Source organism: Triturus cristatus, chromosome 3_2 (assembly GCF_964204655.1).
Source record: "Triturus cristatus chromosome 3_2, aTriCri1.1, whole genome shotgun sequence".
NCBI lineage: Eukaryota > Metazoa > Chordata > Amphibia > Caudata > Salamandridae > Triturus > Triturus cristatus.
Window position 1 is genome coordinate 1,162,883,877 of NC_140584.1, and position 17,461 is coordinate 1,162,901,337.

Genomic DNA, 17,461 nt, shown 5'->3' on the forward strand with positions numbered 1-17,461 from the left:
CAAGCCCTCCTAACACACACACCCTTTCGGACCTGTACAGGTTTATTTAACTAGCGCAGCAAGCCTCAGTTAGATCACTGGCAGCTGGCGTGCCTTTCGTTTGTTAGTTGCTTGTTTACGAGATGCAGAGGAGTGCCAGCAAGCCAAGAAAGCGGCCAAGCCTCGCCCGAAGTTACAGAACAATGAAACATTACCCTATAACTGATGCAGCTCGTGCACACATACATTCGTATATACATTATTTGAAAGGTTGTTTCTGTAATATTAGGGACTCCACAGTGCGCCCACTCGTGGGCCATCGCTTGATCTAAACAGATCTTTAGAGCACATGCTCGGGGGGGGGGGCTTTTTCTGGGGTCTGATGGTGCACAACAGACCAGACCTTGCTCTGGGGTCGGGGAGGAGGCTTTTCATGGGGTCTGAGGGTGCACAACAGACCAGACCATGCAAAAAAAACATTGCCATTTACAATACCAACAACTTTAAACTTTGCAAATGCGAGACCTATTGCATTGCAAATGCTGTGTGTGTGTGTGGGAGGTTCTGTGTGTGTGTGGCTCTGTGTGGGTGGCTTTTTTTGTAGGTGGCTCTATACGTGGTGGCTCTGTGTGTGGGTAACTGTGTGTGTGTGCGTGTGTGTGTGTGTGTGTAGGTGGCTCTGTGGGTTGCTCTATGTGTGTATGGGTTGCTCTATGTGAGTGGCTCTGTGTGGGTGGCTCTGTGTGTGGGTGCAAATGCAATAGGTCTCGCATTTGAGAGCGATTAAGCTATTGACATTGTAAATAACAATGCAGTTTCTTTAACCCCTTCGCTGCGGCGGAAATTCCGCTGCAGCGCTGAGGGGTGCGGGGGGGCAGCGCGGTGCTCATGACGGAGCCACTCCGTCATGAGCCACGGTTGGGCTGTGCTCATGACGGAGTGGTTCCGTCATGACTCCGCCCACGGCGCTAATCGCCCGCACAGGCGGGGAATTAGCGCCGCGTGGGCGGCGCGGCCACCAACGGCCGCAGCATGACGGAACCACTCCGTCATGAGCACACGGCAACCGTGGCTCATGACAGCGTGGTTCCGTCATGAGCACGGAACGAGTTAAATGTTTTAAAAACAAAAACATTAGCAAAAATAATGTCATGAGCAATGCCAATAGCTCTAACTTTAACCCCTTCAGCGCGGCGGGAATTCCCCCGCGGTGCTGAAGGGTTCGAGCGCGGGCGGGGCCATGACGGAACGGTTCCGTCATGAGCACAGCGCAACCGATGCTCATGACGGAACCGTTCCGTCATGGGCATGGAAGGGGTTAACAATGCCGAGACCATTGCGTTGTAAATGCTTGTGTCTAAATATTTCAGGGGACATAACGGGTCATCTTATTTAGAATTTTGAAATGAAGATTACAATTATTATTGGATATTATTAGTCTGTGTTTAGGTATATGCAGAAAAATGACTGCTTCGATAATCAGAGTATATTTCCAATTTTCATAAGGCAACAAGAACATTTAGCAATTTAAAAAACATATGAATCCTTTCAATAGAACAGCAAATGTGAAAATTGGATCTACTTCTTTAAGAGAAACATTGGCCAGCTGAAGCATGCTCCTCTCCTCCTTCGGTTAGCCCTCCTCTGAAATGCAAATGAGAAGTATCTGACTTGCAAGTATAGACTGTGAGTACTAAAACTGTAAGATAATGCACACACAGCATGGGGAGTCCGTTTTTGTGAGTACAACATCCAAACTCAATTCCTACTGTTCTGCCTCACCACGCACCAGCACCAAAGCGTACCAGACCTGTCTCTTTCCTGCACGTAAAAAAGATTTACAATGAATGACTCTAAAGCAACTATAGTATCATGGCAAAATGCACCAGAAAGTTTGGTGTGGAAGCAGCAATGTGTCCTGAAAAACATAAGACTGTTGAAGCAGGCCTGGAGCAGTGAGTATTAAGCAACCACAGGGGAAGAGCCGGGGGGTAATGTGATGCACCACACAGGGTACTGTCAGCTTGGAAGGAACAGCTACCTACGCCGTCTGGCCTAGTAAAACTACCATAACTCCATTTTACGGGGGAAAAGAAACTGCAAACATACCGTAGTTAAGCCAATCAGTCAATATGTTACACTTAAAGGATTATTGAAGCAACAAACCTTTTATTTTTTCGTATGTTTATCTCTAGAACCCAAACTTGAAAAATTATCTTACACAACAGATAATCGAAAATTTGACCAATGGCAAGACACTTTAATTAGCGTGCAATTATTGCATTAGTTTTCATTTTTTCAAGACACTCACACAAGTAAAAAATGGTTTATCGCTCGTGCCTCTAAATACTGCTGGGTGCAGTGGCCGTTGGAGACTTCAGGCTAATGCACTTGAAAAAGGCAAGTCACAAAATAAAAATAACCAAAAGGTTTCTGAAGTTAAGTCACATATTATTTGTGTTCACAAATCGCAGCAAATTTCTGGTTCTCAGGAAACAATTCCACATCCTCTTTGAACAGGTTTGTCACTCATATAGTGTGGACTGCTTTTCGTTATCACACAAATACCTGGCTTCCTATAATGCTCAAAAACTATCTTTATGGCACATTGACAAAAAAGAAATTACAGTAATCTACCATCAGTGTGGTGGGTGTCTTAGTCACATGGCACTTTGTCTTTACAACTCTTGTTTATAATCAGTGCTGTTATTAGCTTGCCTTTTGTTTGCTTCTGAAAGACTTTCTAGTCGCCGCTCAAATGAGTAAAACCACTCAAAGTCTCTCTTTTCTCTGGTTTCTACGTAGTTCCTGATTCTCCGCATCATTTCCCACACTTCTCGGGTTGAAGGTGGCACAATTTCTGGGCTGTCATCTTCTTCATCATCATTGTCCTCCTCAATGTTGTTTTCCAGCGCAGATTCCTCCAAGTCATGTCCCTCTGGCTGCTGAATCACCACCTTGCACACCTCTGAACTAGGCAACTCATCCAAGGGTTCCTTTTTGACATTCACAACTGGATAGGGATGATGGTAGCTACTGACTGCTAAGCCCTGGCCTTTTGACCTAGGGGACTCCTGCATAATTCCAGACCCCACCAATTTCCACAGTCCAGCCTGGGCAAAGCACTGCCGGATGGTCTCAGGTCGGACATTATTCCATGCTGCATTCAACATGTGTGCGGCGTCTAGAATAGTAATGCTCTTTGCCAAGTCAAGGGCAGACTGGGGGTCACTCCCATCAAAATCGCCAATGATTTTAGTGAAGATTTGCTTTCTGTAGTTCTGCCTCAAGGACCGGATTACCTCGCGGTCTACTGATTTTAGAACAGATGGTGACTTTGAGGGCAATATGACAATCTTGACATTGTCCATGTCACCAATGTTGTGTGCTGTGCACTGATCAATGAACAGTATTATTTGTCTCCCAGCCCTTTTCATGCATGCATCAATTCCTTGCGCCCACTTCTGGAATATGTTAACGCTTAGTCTAGTGTACAAATCTGCCTCATACTGGACAGGAAGCGCATCCATGGTGACACCTTTAAAACACCTGGGTTTCTTTGATCTACCAATGACCAGAAGACGCATTTTTTCAGTTCCAAAAGAGTTTGCACAGACAATGACTGTAACATATTCCCTAGCCCTGTTTACAGTAGAAAGATCACCACTTTCCACTACTCGGCCAGGCATCTCTCGGAAAAATACAGCCATTTCGTCAGCTTTAAAGATGTCCATTGGGCTGTAGCTGGACAGTAAAGAGGGCAAGGTATTCAGATACCAATTTTCCACTGACTGAAAGCTTGCCTCCGCCTTCTGACATCGGTTGCCAACGTTGTTACGTTTCTTCCATCGGGATAGCCAGCCTGATGTTGGTTCAAATTCTACTCCCATCGCTACTGCCAAATCTCGTGCCTTTTCCATCAACATTGGTCCAGATACAGGGATACCATGCTCATGTGCAGCTGTGAACCACTGGAAGAGGGCATCCTCAATCCTAGAATCTTTACCATCCCTTTTCCTTTTGCGGTCCTGGTTCCCACCTTTAAGCCACTCAGTCAACAAGCTCTCTCGGTTTTTTAGGATGCGGCAAACGCATGACACATCAATCCCAAATTCTTTTGCAAGATCCTTGCGGGCAACACCAGGGCGTGCAGACTTGGATAACAACTCAATTTTTTTGGCCAAAGAAAGTACATTCCTTCTTAACTTGTAATCCATTGTTTTGGAAGGGCTGGCAGCTTTCTCACAAAAAGGGAAAGAAAGCAGATCTCGGTCTGACCTGACCCCCTTGCATGAAGTGAGGGAGTTTATAGAACAGCGTTTTTATAACAGATTACTGCAAATAGCTCAAAGAGGAGGTCAGAAACATAGTGGGCGACCAGACTCCAGTACTATAACTGAAAAACCGTGAGAATATCAAACTCAGACCTCAACACAACTCATTTTATAGGTTGATACATTGTTTTGTCACTTGGAATTAACTATACTTTTGAAGAGATGGCGAACACTTTGGATTTAAAACCAGCACCTGACGACCTGATGTTGCTGGCCCATTGTATCCTACCAGGTAATTACAGGGAAGGTTTCACTGCGTAACTTTTCTTTTTTCCCACCAATAGGAGTCAAAAGGAATATCCTTCCACACAATTTCAATAATAACACGTATCCTCCACAATTAAGGCACCCGTGTGACATAGATTGTTCATAGACTCTCTTTCCGAGGGCCAAGTCATTCAACAGGGTCGTAAGGCCTTACACAATGGAACCCTAGTAGGCAGTGCAGACATTCAACAGCCAACTCCCACATGATAGACAGTCAACTGGATTCCTTCCATTTAAGTAGATTCACTTAGTAAGTCTGATAACCGTATTACCGATAGGGGAAAGCTTTTTTCTGAGGGAGACCCATCTGCAGTGTCAGTGAAATCCCTATTCAAAGAGCAGTCAGCAGGACTACAATGGCAGCAGGTAGCCCTTACTAAAAACAGACAAGTTCGCGTCCACAGTGATATTGGGCTCTTAAGCCAGGACAGCTAGGAGGAGCCTTTGAGGGGTAAGTAGCTGATCAGACAAAAAGTAATGTTCAATCCTCTTCTTGGTGCGATGACTGAGCAAAAACAGTCAGCAGGACTCCTGCGGTATGGGGAAGCCCATCAACTAAAAAAAAGTCAGCCAAGCCCTAGAGAAAGGCCAGCCCCCGGTGCAGCGCCCGCCTGCAGAGATTTAGGTCATCAGCATGGTCAACTGGCAGTGGATACCTTCAACAGGATACGTCCGGAAATAGAGATGGGGGTTAAGGTTCTCAACGACGGCCAACTGCTGACTGGAAATCTGCAATCAGCAGCAGCGAGCTTCACTGTGCACTCAAACGGAATGCCCTGTGCACACAAGCAAAAAAAAAACAAATCCAACAGTCAAAATGAAAGACAGACTACATGCGCCGCATACTTTTAAAGGGGTAAATGATCGGCCATCTTAGAGTGGTCCCTAGTCATAAGAAGGAAAGGGAGGAGACACTACAACGACGGCAGATCTTCAACCGAAACCTTTCCTATAGCAAAGAAGCAAATGTACACTATTCTATATGTATACGTTATTCGCCTTAACGGTATTCAATTTATAGGATGCTTTCTAAAAATCTATGTTTAATATAAATAAAACAACACGTGGTAACTAACCTAAAAACATCTAAAATTCAAAGAGAGTTTCGATAGTGATCATCGTAGTCGGTTTATAGTACAACTTTAGCAAACTCGGTATCGTGGTAAATCGCTCTTTTAAAAAAGTATTTCTTTTATTTCATTGTCCGAATATTAAGTCAGTACAGCATGCAGGTAAACTAGCTCAATAATGCCTGTCAAGACAAGTATAAAAATTGTGCCAAAGTCACTGTCCCGCGAAGATCGCCATGGTCTCACTAGATAGTATTTTCTTGTCATACATTTCTGGTGAGACGTTAGTGTCTGCGGGTGTTGCAGTGGCTAGGTAGGTTTTGTAATCTGGCAGTGTACAGTTATACTTCAATTGAATACCGTGGAGTCCAGAAGTAGAACCCGGAAAGAAGAGACATTCTCCGGTACGAAATTTGTGAAGCGGAAGCAGACAGTCAGACAAGAGAAAATGCGGAAACAGAGCGCGACGCATGCGCACACTGCTCTAACACTCGGAAGTGAAGCGCTTCCGCCGCGGTCTGGCAGCCGACGGATGTGACAGCAGCAGGAAGTGTTGACTAAGGACGTTCTGCGCCTGCGCGCTGGCTGTGACAGCAAGAGCGGAAGCGGGCGGCTGCTGAGCTTGGGTGGAGACCGGAGGCGGTGAAGTGACACCCCGAAAGGACAGAAAGCCAGAGTGCCCCCTACGTCCCCTTACAGGCAGGACTCCTTTCCGGTTCAGGGCATCTCCCAGCTCTCCCGCCTTCTCCCATACCGCATCCCCTGTCGTGCCCCCACTGCCCGACCATGATCCTGCTGGAGGTGAACAACCGCATCATCGAGGAGACCCTCGGCCTGAAGCTGGAGAGCGCGCAGGCAGGGTGAGGACAAGTCACGGATAGGGAGGGCTACCATGAGGGACACACCTTGGACGGGAAGAGGGCGTGTGCAATTCTGGGGAAGAGGGCTGTTAAAGGGAGTAGTGATACGAGGCGTTCGAATAGTGGCGATTGGGGTAGACCCAACACTTGGGGACTATGAAGCTTGGGGTTGCTTGCGCTGTGAGGATGTCTAGCCACTGACGATGGGGTGTCGAGATGCATTATAATACTAAAGGTGAAGCATGAGCCTCAACTGACTCACGAGTCTGTCAGTGGAGAGCAATGTTAAGTTTTTATTTGCTTTTGAAACTAGGTAGTGGTGGAAATCTTTCGGGTTGCATGGACTAAAGCGTGCGATGGTGCATTACTGAACACGGTTGTAGCGCCCTGTTCCTTTTGAGTGAAGGGGCGTGGTAGGAAGACACAGGCAGGACACGTTTTTGGGCGGGGACAGTGCAAGTACTCGTGAAAGAGTTCCATGACACTCATGAAATTCACAGGGTTCTGGTAAATTGGCTATTTCAAACGTAAAATGGTTCCAAAGAAGATAATTATGAAATCTCTAATATAGAATAAGTCTGTTGCAAAACTGTTTTAATAATTAAGATCAGGTTACAAGGATCCAAGCTATTAAATGGTGAGTTCTTAATGGAAATACAGAAGAAACACTGTAAGCACTTCTGGCCAGAATCTATCCGCTCAGACCGTTTTCCCGCTCGATATTGGCGCGAGAACAGCACTTCATGGTTCCCGACGCCTGGAATTTCATTTCTTGGCTCCTTGTGACCTTACCTTACACCATTAAAAATCACTCTTGATGCACCTGCATCCATCATTCAGTGAATATTGTACATAATTCACGTGGGTTTTACCTTTGTCTCTCTCGGGCTTCAAGTCCTGATGATGATACCGCATTAGTTATGGATCGAAACGCCGTCGACTTAGGTGCACAGACCTGTTCATATATGATTAATTGTGTAATACAGGCTGCACACAATTGATACCATTTAGTTGAGTAACCAGTATACACATATGTTATTCAGCGCCAAGATACCCTTGGGTGAACGTGCGCCTCATACACGTTATGTTATACACATATCACACACTCCTTATCACTTAAGCACCAAGCCCGTTTTGCCCTCGACTGTCACTTTATGTGTATATACACGTTATTTTGTAACTTTCTGATTACTAAAACATTGTAACTGATATTTTCTGTATTATTGATTGTGTAATTATCTTCTTAGGGACATTGTTAGTTTGAAATAGTACTTGTGAAAGAGGATGTACACAAGCGGCATCTTGAATTGGCCAGGGTCGGCCCATTAATGGAACAGCACACAATAAGAACTCATGCATAGATTGGAGCAGACCTTTAAGTAGGGTCATACCTAGCAGTAATTAAATAAGCCTTTGAAACGGTTCCTTACCGAGCTTTATGTTCATGTCCTTTACTGGCAAAACACTGATCAGTTCAGCAACCGTGGTTGTAAAAACCAAGTAATGTAAGTAGTCCATGGAGCGATGCTGTCACTGTTTGTTTCATCTTGCGTTCCATAAGGGCACAGGTTTTTGAGTGGTTATGTTTCCGTAGCTTATTTATTTGCCCTATGATTGTATAGCTCATGCTGTAAGCTGCTTTAACTTTGGGTGTCTGTCTGATTTTAGGGTGTGAGTGTTTGTTATGCGCCACAAGTTTGACAGTGCCTGTCAGTGTATCTTTCATAACGCAGGTGTTCACATTACATGCTTATCCAATCCATGACCTCTCTGCAGAGTACTAAGAGTGATGGTAATATTTGTGTCAATTGCAATAACCATTCTGTGAAAAAGTACAAAGGAGCTATACACAGTACATAATATGAACACTATACACACCTGTTAAAATATTGGCAGACCAAAGAAAATGCTTTGTTTTCAGGTGGGCCGAGAGAAAGGAAGAGTGTATGTGTGTGAGAGAAGAGTGCATGGTGAAGAGAATCTGACACAAGGAAATAAATGTAGACGGGCAGAGTGGAAAGAGATGACGTGTGAGATGCAGAAGGTTAGTTCCAGAAAGATGTTAGTGCAGGAGTGATTGAGACGCTCTGAAGATCACCACTCCTTCCACTGGCCTTAATGTTTAATTAATTCTCATATATTTAGAATTTAAATATTTTCAATTCTAATTATTACCGACAATGTTGTTTGTTTATCTGATACTGCTAACAAACATTGGCAAAGCCAGTAAGTCTTGCTTGTTTTATGTGTATGTTTTTGTTGTGTTATGTCTGGATGCAATAACAAATCTCTCAGAAAGGCATCCAAATAGGTGTCAGTTGGCAACCGCTTTGAAGGACAAGATTATAATAAATTACATATGTCATCCTTCTTGGAAAGGAGTCCTAGTTATGGATGCTACTTTTGCCATACTCCTTTTCGTGCCCCCACCTCTCCATCCTTTTCATCCCAGTTAAAGCAAGGTATGGGAAGGGTGGGAAACTGAGCATTGAAGTTTGTCACTGTGAACACATACATAAGGGGGGTGTTTAAATCTATCTGTTGAGAGTGGAATGAGGGACAAGTGGATAAAATCAATGTCAAGAGTTTTTCTTTGAGGCCATAACCATTGTAACAACGATATTGTCATTGGAAAGCCTTACTCATACAGGACTTGTTGTGTTGAGAGAGCTTCAGATTGTGGTGCCAGAATCTATTTGTTGAACCTTATTCTGCCATTTTGAAGGTGGGAGGATATGACCTTGTGAAATTATTGGGAGTCTGAAATTTGAATTTCCAGGGAATGCTTGGAGTGGTATGTTTTCCTCTGCATTAGGTGGTGTAACCTCTAGTAGGGTAGATGGGTAATCCCTCTTAAATTTAGCATAACTAGAGGTTGGAATCAGTGACGTTTTACCACAGTAAAGGTGGTGGGGAGAGCCTTTCCTAAAACAGAGTGTATCCTACGATAGGCAAGTTAAAGTCATAGATTGAATAAGGGTCTTTAAAGGAGTGTTGATATGAGTGGCTACCTTGAGGATGGGTTTGCTAGTGTCGTGCCTTTGTCCAGATTTAAGGGGCTTGAGTTTTTGTACCTGGAGATTAAGGTAGGCATCGGTTTTATTTCTTTCTGTAGCACCTAGTCCTTGCCACCAAATCCCTGAATAAAGCATGCCAGATCCATGGGTCAAACATGAACTGCTGGTTTCCTGCATTGTACATTCCTTCCAGTTCCCCCACTGCTTACCGTGGGTTGGCTTTATTGCTACGTGCATTTGCTTGCATCTTATTCGTCATCATGTTTGCGCTTTCCTTCCTCTTGTGTTTTTCGTTACCCTGGATCATGAACACATTACTTGTGTCATACCAATGCTCGCTTGCCATGCATTTTTTCTTTTTGTTAAAGCACTCTACAAGAGTGCATGTATTTTTAATCTGTCTCCCTCTTGCACTTCTCTATCCTCCTCGCCGTGTTCTGTTCTGTTCTCTCACCCATGTGCTTCTCCCGGACAGCTTCATAGTCCCCTCTCTTGTACATTTGCTTTTCTCCTACTCGTGCTCCTCATGTTGCTTCTTCCCCAACCCTTGATACTGCTGTCCTTACCTGCGCCCTCCAGGTTACTTAAGCTATGTTTTGCTTCATTCCCACCTGCGTCCTCTGTTTTGCTTCTGCCTCCTCCACATGTTGCTTCAACCTGGTGTTGCTGCCCACAACTGCTTAAAAAATGTTTTCGGATTTTTTTGTGTTTTTTAGGTAGCTGCAACTCGGGTTGTGATCTAAAAAAAAGTGGCTGTGTCATTTTGTAAGTGTGTGTGTGGGTATACCTACAAAATAACGTGGCTAGGCTCATCAAAGGCTTTTTTAAAATTATATAGCCATGCTGATCCTGTAAAGATTGTCTAAAAAACATTTGCACAGCCATACAGTCCCCAAAGTGAGACCTATTGGCTTTGTCGGTGCTTGTTTTTGTGTTTAGTTACTTTACCAAATTAAATGGGCACCAAATCTCTTCTAACCCAGTGCGAATGGAAATGATTTGTTTTAGCTCGTTTTGTATCCGTGCAATTTTCTGTGAAAAGGAAACGCTGAGTGGAAGGGATTTCTTATTCAGCGATAGAAATTAAACGGTTTAATATAGTTGTCACTCAAGTGAATACCTTAATTTAAATCAAATGATTTCTTTGTCATTTCCATGGCATACAGTTACATCCACAACATAGATGAAGGTAGCCAGAATATTGTAAAGATCCGAAAAAGTTAGGGCAATGTAAACATGGACAATGAACGCATACAATGCTCTACTAATGAACAATAAATAATAGTGGCGGGTATTATCAACGACCTCCAACAGGGGCGGTCTGAACTCTTATGCAAGAATGAGGGAGGCGCTCAGTTCGCACGGAATTAGAAAGAATCCCCCTCCTGAAGCTGCACCGTTTACCCATCCGCGTACTGTCACTGGGGTGGGGAAGCCTCCCTTCTCCAACATCAATCAATTGCCCTAGGAGGGACAAGACATCGCCGTGGCTTTCTGGTCTGGCCCCTTGGTGCCCATGGGCGCAAGCACACCTTTCTCACACATCCAGAGCCTCGATTGCTATAAAATAAAAACCTGTAAGAAAAAAGGAGGTGGGCGTATATCTCGCGTCTTCAACGCACGCTCACGCTTTTCTACACAAAATGTAATTATCGAAACAAAAGAAGCATTAGCTCGTACATTTAATGTGGTACAGTGTCAATGACGTGTGACAGGCGGTGCGTTCCTTTCTTCCACACATTGCTCTCTGAGGCTTTTTAAAGCTCCCCTACTCAGATTTTCCACAGCTTTTTGGGACTATTGTTAGTGTGGCATACAGAGCATATCCGGCGTACTACAGTGTGAACTTTACAATTAGAAGTTGTCCACAGTTCATACGCCCAGGTCATCTATCATATAACTGCATATAACCTTCTATATATCTCATTTGCTGGGATGTGGTTACTAACTGCAGTATTTTGAAAGTTTTAAGCTCTCCACTGTGTAATGTATGTTTTCTACCTGCCACTGTAAAGTCACTGCTTGATTTTGCTCAACGTGTATCAAAGTACACGCGCACCACTCTGATACCGGGTTGTTTGCTAAATGAATGATGCCTGCAGCTTTCTTGCTCCATCCCCCATCAGGGAGGAAGTAGGCCAACTTCTGCTTTTTGTTTTTTTTTAAAACACGTGTGGCTCGAGCTACGACTTGCTGAGGAACTCGACAGGAATGTGAACCTGCAGATGTGCAATACGATGCGTTCCTGTGGTGAATAAGTGGGGTTGTTCTCCGCCTTTACTCTTTTACGTTGAGATGAGCTGCTTACTGTCAAGCATTAACTATTTTTAAATCGTACACTGAGCTATTTTCTGAATTTAGGAAGCACATCTCTGAGTTATTTTGGAATGTACATGAAATCTCTAAGTTATAGAGTAATCATCAGACATGTTTAGACTGACTCATGTAGTTGACATTTCTCTTTGCCGATCCAAGTCTAGAATTGAGCCCCATGGACCTGCGGATCAATCATGTGCTTCTCAGATATGGCAATCTGACAAAAGTACTCAGGGTTTTTAGAATCCTGCATGATCAAAGCATCAGTCTTTTGAATTATCGGATGTTTTTTCTTTCACAAAAGCAAAAACATATAGGCAAACACAGCACATAATTAGTGTGTTCTCGTGGGATGTTATACATTTGAAAGTGCAGGATGACACATCTATCTTCAGAACGCCATAAAATCTGTGATGTAATTTATATGGAGACCCCGGAACTCAAGGAAAGAGACAATGTATATGGCAATGTCAATATGTATATGCTTTATTGCTTATGGTTATTTAAAACCTTTAAAGTTTGAAAACCGACTCAATAAAACAAAGATTACATTCATACATGTTAAAACTATATTATCGTCAATTTGAAACATACTGAGGTTGCCACGCTAGTCACCTAGATGACTACTAACTAGCTATTCCTCATTGATAGCAGCACAAAGGTTAGATACAGTGCAAATGCCTTGAGACAATCATTTTTACAGAGCAGATGGGTGATAAATTGGTCCTCATTACCAACCAAGCAGTAACCTAATAAAGTGCTGATACAATATTAGAACAACCACGAGTGACGCCGAGTGATCGTCAGGGTTGATTGAACTCACGGATTTTCATCAGTCCATGATCTGTTGTTTCTATTGTTGTTGAGTGCAGTTTAATGTGGCTGGTTGATTTTAACAAATAATTGACATAGAATAAGAAAATAAAACACTGCATCTGGTATTTCCCCAATGGTAACAGCACAAAATTCAGCAAGAGTACAAATGCAATACTATGTCTCATCTGGTTGGCTTGAACCAGAATAGCAGCATCTTGCTTCCTATTACCAACATGCTGGTGCGATGTTAAAAACAACCAATAATAGCAGCAGAATGGTCATCAAAACAAGCACACGCAGGTATGCATCACTCCAGGGGCTGTTTTGGTTGAACACAACTTTTCACAGATGGTTCAGAGGAGTGTACGAGACCAAGCTGTTGGGACCCCTAGCCGGCTGAGCATGTTGGATGCAGTGGTGACAAAGTTCGTCAGTAAAAGGCTGTATTGTCAGGATTTAAAGAGGCGACGATAGCCTGCGGACATGTGCGAACTCCAGCACTGTTCCACTCTCTTCGTAGTCTGGCCCTGCGTTCGCTCAGCAGTGTTGGGCTGAGGTATATGACATTTTCAAATGATTCTTTGCAGCCACCACAGCCCCTGCAGGTTGTGTTCGCGCTTGGGCAACACCAGCTTGCTAGATGTTTTAAAAATGGCCACTTGCCTACCCTGAGGCCCATGAATCTTACTTCCCAATGGACAGCATATGTTCATGAAATATTTGGTGCTGGGGTGGATGGCCGATACCTGCTAATAATTGCCCAGGCATGCCTGCGTTTGGCGAGTAGTGCCCTGTCCAAATGAAGTAACCATTGGAGAACGCACTTTCTTATTCTCATTTTGAAGTGTTGTTGAATGGGGTTGCTGACCCAGAGATCTTTCGCATTAATGAGTTACTGACAGTGTTCTAGGAACTGACTTTGAGCTTGGCTGGGGTGGCTGCAGCTGATTTCGGACCATAGCAATGCCTCTGGGCTACCGGCCATGGCCTTCTGTAACTTATGACAGAGGTTAAGGAAGGTACTGGCACCTGCTGCCATTGATCGAGGAGGCCAAGTTCAAGCCTGACCTGTACAGCGGATGAAGATTTCAGTAATCGAAGGACCAGCTTGTATATCTTAACAAGTTTGTTCAGCTGGCTGTTATCTCTGCCTAACAAAATTTACTGGCCATAGGTTGAAGTGGTTTCGATGTAAACCCCTAGGTAGTTATAGAAATGTTCCAATACAATTCTGTTGCCGTTGTAGGACCAATCTCCTACCTGATATTTATTCAGCCCATAAGTTACAAACTTTAGATTTGATCAGGTTCATCTCTAATTTATTAACAATTGTATAGGTGTACAGCTGCTTAAGTAGTCGTTGGAGGCCTACCCTTGTGTGACTAAATGGGGCAAGATCATCTGCGTACAACAAGTTGCTGATTCGTCTGCCACCTATTGTTGGGCTATGATTATTAGTAGCATCAAGTGTCTGCAGTAGATCTGCAATGAATAGGTTAAAGAGCAAAGAGGCTAATACGCACCCCTGCTTCACTTCTCAGGGTGTCATGATTTTTCTGGATATGTGCGTGCCATCTCCCAGTTTGATAGCTATCCATGTTTCCCATTGTAGGTGTATTAAAGGAGAATCTGGGGTATTCCACATCTGTGTAACTTGGCCCACAGGGCTCCCCCCTTGGGACTCAATCGAACGCTGCCTTGAAGTCGACGAAGCAGCAGTGTGTCAAAGATTGTGTGGTTGTTGCTTTATTCATCAGGGCAGATGTTGCCTTTAGATTGGTAACATCCCAGATTTAGCCATAAACCCCATTCCATTGAAGTGGATTAGCCGATTTTGTTCTACCCATTACTATAAGTCTTCCAGGAGCAGGCTGACATAGTATTTGGCATCATTGTCAAGGAGAGCTATCAACCTATAGATATTTGGATCAGCTCTTGTACTGCCTTTATAGATCGGATGTATTATAGCGCATGCCATTAAGTCTGGTATCTATGTGGTCTTCTGGCAGTAGGTAATTAAATAGCCTAGTGAACTGTTAATCTCAAAACGGAATGTCTTATTTAAACAGTCCTGTGGCAAACCGTTGGGCCCAGGGGCCCCATCCGTTCTTCCTTTTGTTAGGGCATGCACTTTACAGGATGTAAGAGAGGCAGAGTCCCTGGATTTGGGATGTGGGATGTCCAGATCTTGATGGTATACTCCATCTTCGGATGAGGGAGCCATTTGCACACTATTTTCTGTGGGGCTAACATCCTCCTAAATGACATTAAGGCGCAAGGGTTCCAAAACGTGACGTAGATGTCATTTTCAAAATATTATCCATGGAGCTAGCTTCCTCCTCTGTGGCCTCAAAATGCGCAGTTAAAAAGGTTGCTCATTCTACTTCAGGTATGCTTGCACAGCCCAGGCTCCTTTGGCTGTTGATGTGTTTGTTCACTAGGGACTCAAAACCCCTAGAGTTAGGATTCTTATTGGCATAAAGCAGTGTTACCCAGAAGAGCTCAGATTGTTTGTGCTTCTCTGAGAAGACTGCTTGCCTGAAGGCTTTCTGCGCTTGCTTGAATGCATTTAGATGCTCCCTGTCGCCTGGAGACTTCCGAACTCGCCTCAAGGATTTATTGCTTGTTTTCTTGAGGTCCTTTATCGTGGTTGAAGTGAAAACTTCATTGGAAGACACGGTGGATCGGTGGAAGTTTGTAAGCAATTGCGTGGTAAAATTCATCCTTTCCGTAGTAGGGGATACATTATTTGTAAATTTTTCATCTAGATGCACCTTTCATACAGCCATAAGGATGTCACTGATGGAATCTGTCCTTTTGAACCGTTTAAGTTTCTTCTGCATTCCGCTAAATGTCGTCCGTGCCAAGGCAGATTGAATCATAGCGTAATGATTTGTGGGCAATGGTCACACTCTGCCTGTGAAGTGATGTTCTATTTTTCTACAAAGGTTTCAACATTACAAATGGAGTAATCAAGGAAGGAGCAGATTTTCCCATTGGTTCTCGTCCAGTTTGGCGGCTTATCCTGGGCGAAGCAACCTTTCAGTATTATGCTGCTGAGTTGTAGTGCCATGTGTTCGCCAAGCTTGCTACGCGGGCATCCTCTTGGCGTGTTCAGTGATGTTTCAGTCTCTCCTTGGGGGGGAGTGCGTCGTTGTCTTCCGGGAGGTCTTGGAAGAGATTTGTGTTGAAATCCCCAGTGATCAAGCATGCTAATTTTGGGAAATCGTTAGCTAGGTCACACAGGGTTTGTATTAGACAATTGAATTTTGACCTTTTCTGTCTTGCGTTTGGACAAATGTAAGTGTTTATCAGTAATATCAATTGCTGCAGTCTTGGTTTATAAATCTTGATTCCGGACAGCCAGTCTTCTTCGAGTGTTACTGTATTAATGATCCCTTTTAACTTGCCTCTGGTATAGATAGCTAGCCCACCTTTTGATCTGTCGTGCTTGTGTACCCTAAAGGCCGGTGTCCAATGTTCAGTGTAGCCTACAATCGTTAGGCTTGTCTCTGCCCATGTTTTCTGTAGAACTATAATTTTGTGGTTCTTAAAAAACATAGTCACGGCAGGAGAATGAAGTTTGTGAGTAAGGCAGGTGGCGTTCCAGGAACACAAGAATAGAGATGGTGGATTGAAACAGGTGGATGCTTAGGGGCTAGTTCAGTTGAGGCTTCTGCTGGATAGTGCTGCGGACAGCCAGGGCCAGTCTTCCCCTGTGTAGTCTGTGGTTTGCACACTTTGTTTACTGTAGTTTGTGATAGTACAGCCCGTTGTGGTTTATAAAATTGAAAATGGCTTCTTCCTGCAGAGCCTATTTCTTTAAACGGGATGATTGTGATACCCTATGAGCTGAATCGCTCTGATCTGGACAATATTAGCTGTGCGACTGTTCTCAAAGTAAATGTTGCTAGTGTGGGTTCTGTAGTTTGATGGCCTTTAGGTATTCTATTGCTATGATGTTGCTAGACTCCAATCTACTCAGTTCAGGGATGGACTTAAATAACCATAGGATGTTCCCCTATTTAGGATATTGAGGGGACCATGTGAAGGGTGCTCAGGAGTGAACATTAGCCTGGTGTTTTTGTTTGGCAAAGCAGTTTCATTGTTGTGTCCTTGATTGGGCCCCCGATCCGGCACAGGGCCTGCTCTGCCTTGTATGGATCCAGTGTTGTTCCCTACTGACGCACCTCTTGAGGGACGTATTGTAACTACTCAATTTTATTTGTTGGCTCCACTTGAGGGGTCTGCGCACCCTGATGCTGTGTTATTGTTACTCCGATAGGGTCCTTTAAAGATTTTACTACCCGAGTGGAGTTGTTCCATGACTGTTACAGGGGGATAGCTGGTTTACGATAACATCATTTTTTTATTGAGTTTTATGCATACATGCAGTTCCTTGAGTAGCCATGTTTAAACACCATATCGGCTCACTGAGAAATCAAGGTGACCCCGGGAAATCCACAGTTAGATGGAGTACTTCTTGATACACTGGGCAAGAATGCTCTAAAAAAGTATGAGATAGAAATTTCAGACACGGCCCTCAAGTCTTTTCAAAGGTAGCAATAGTATGTTCTACAATAGAGGTCAACTACTCCATACTGATTAGATCCCAAAGCTTGTGCAGTGGCGCCAGAAGCAATTATCATATCCCCTCCTCCACCGAGGTACGCATGCTGGTGTGAAATACCAATAGTGAGTAAGCTTGAGAAGGGTTTCTCTGCCTGACACACTGCAGGCAGACTTTCAGGTTCACTGCAGAATGTCCAACTATTCTTTATCGGACATTTTTTGTTCACACA

The 17,461-nt window shown here is 43.9% G+C and overlaps 1 protein-coding gene across 1 annotated transcript in view; it reads left to right on the top strand.

Moving 5' to 3' along the window:
- Positions 1-5,784: 5,784 nt before the first annotated feature.
- ARPC2 (actin related protein 2/3 complex subunit 2) overlaps positions 5,785-17,461 on the top strand; it is a 96,777-nt gene continuing 85,100 nt past the window's right edge. Inside the window, exon 1 of the mRNA XM_085650014.1 lies at positions 5,785-6,510. Coding sequence (XP_085506140.1) covers positions 6,437-6,510 — 74 coding nt within the window. The 5' untranslated portion in view covers positions 5,785-6,436. The remainder of the gene's footprint in view (positions 6,511-17,461) is intronic.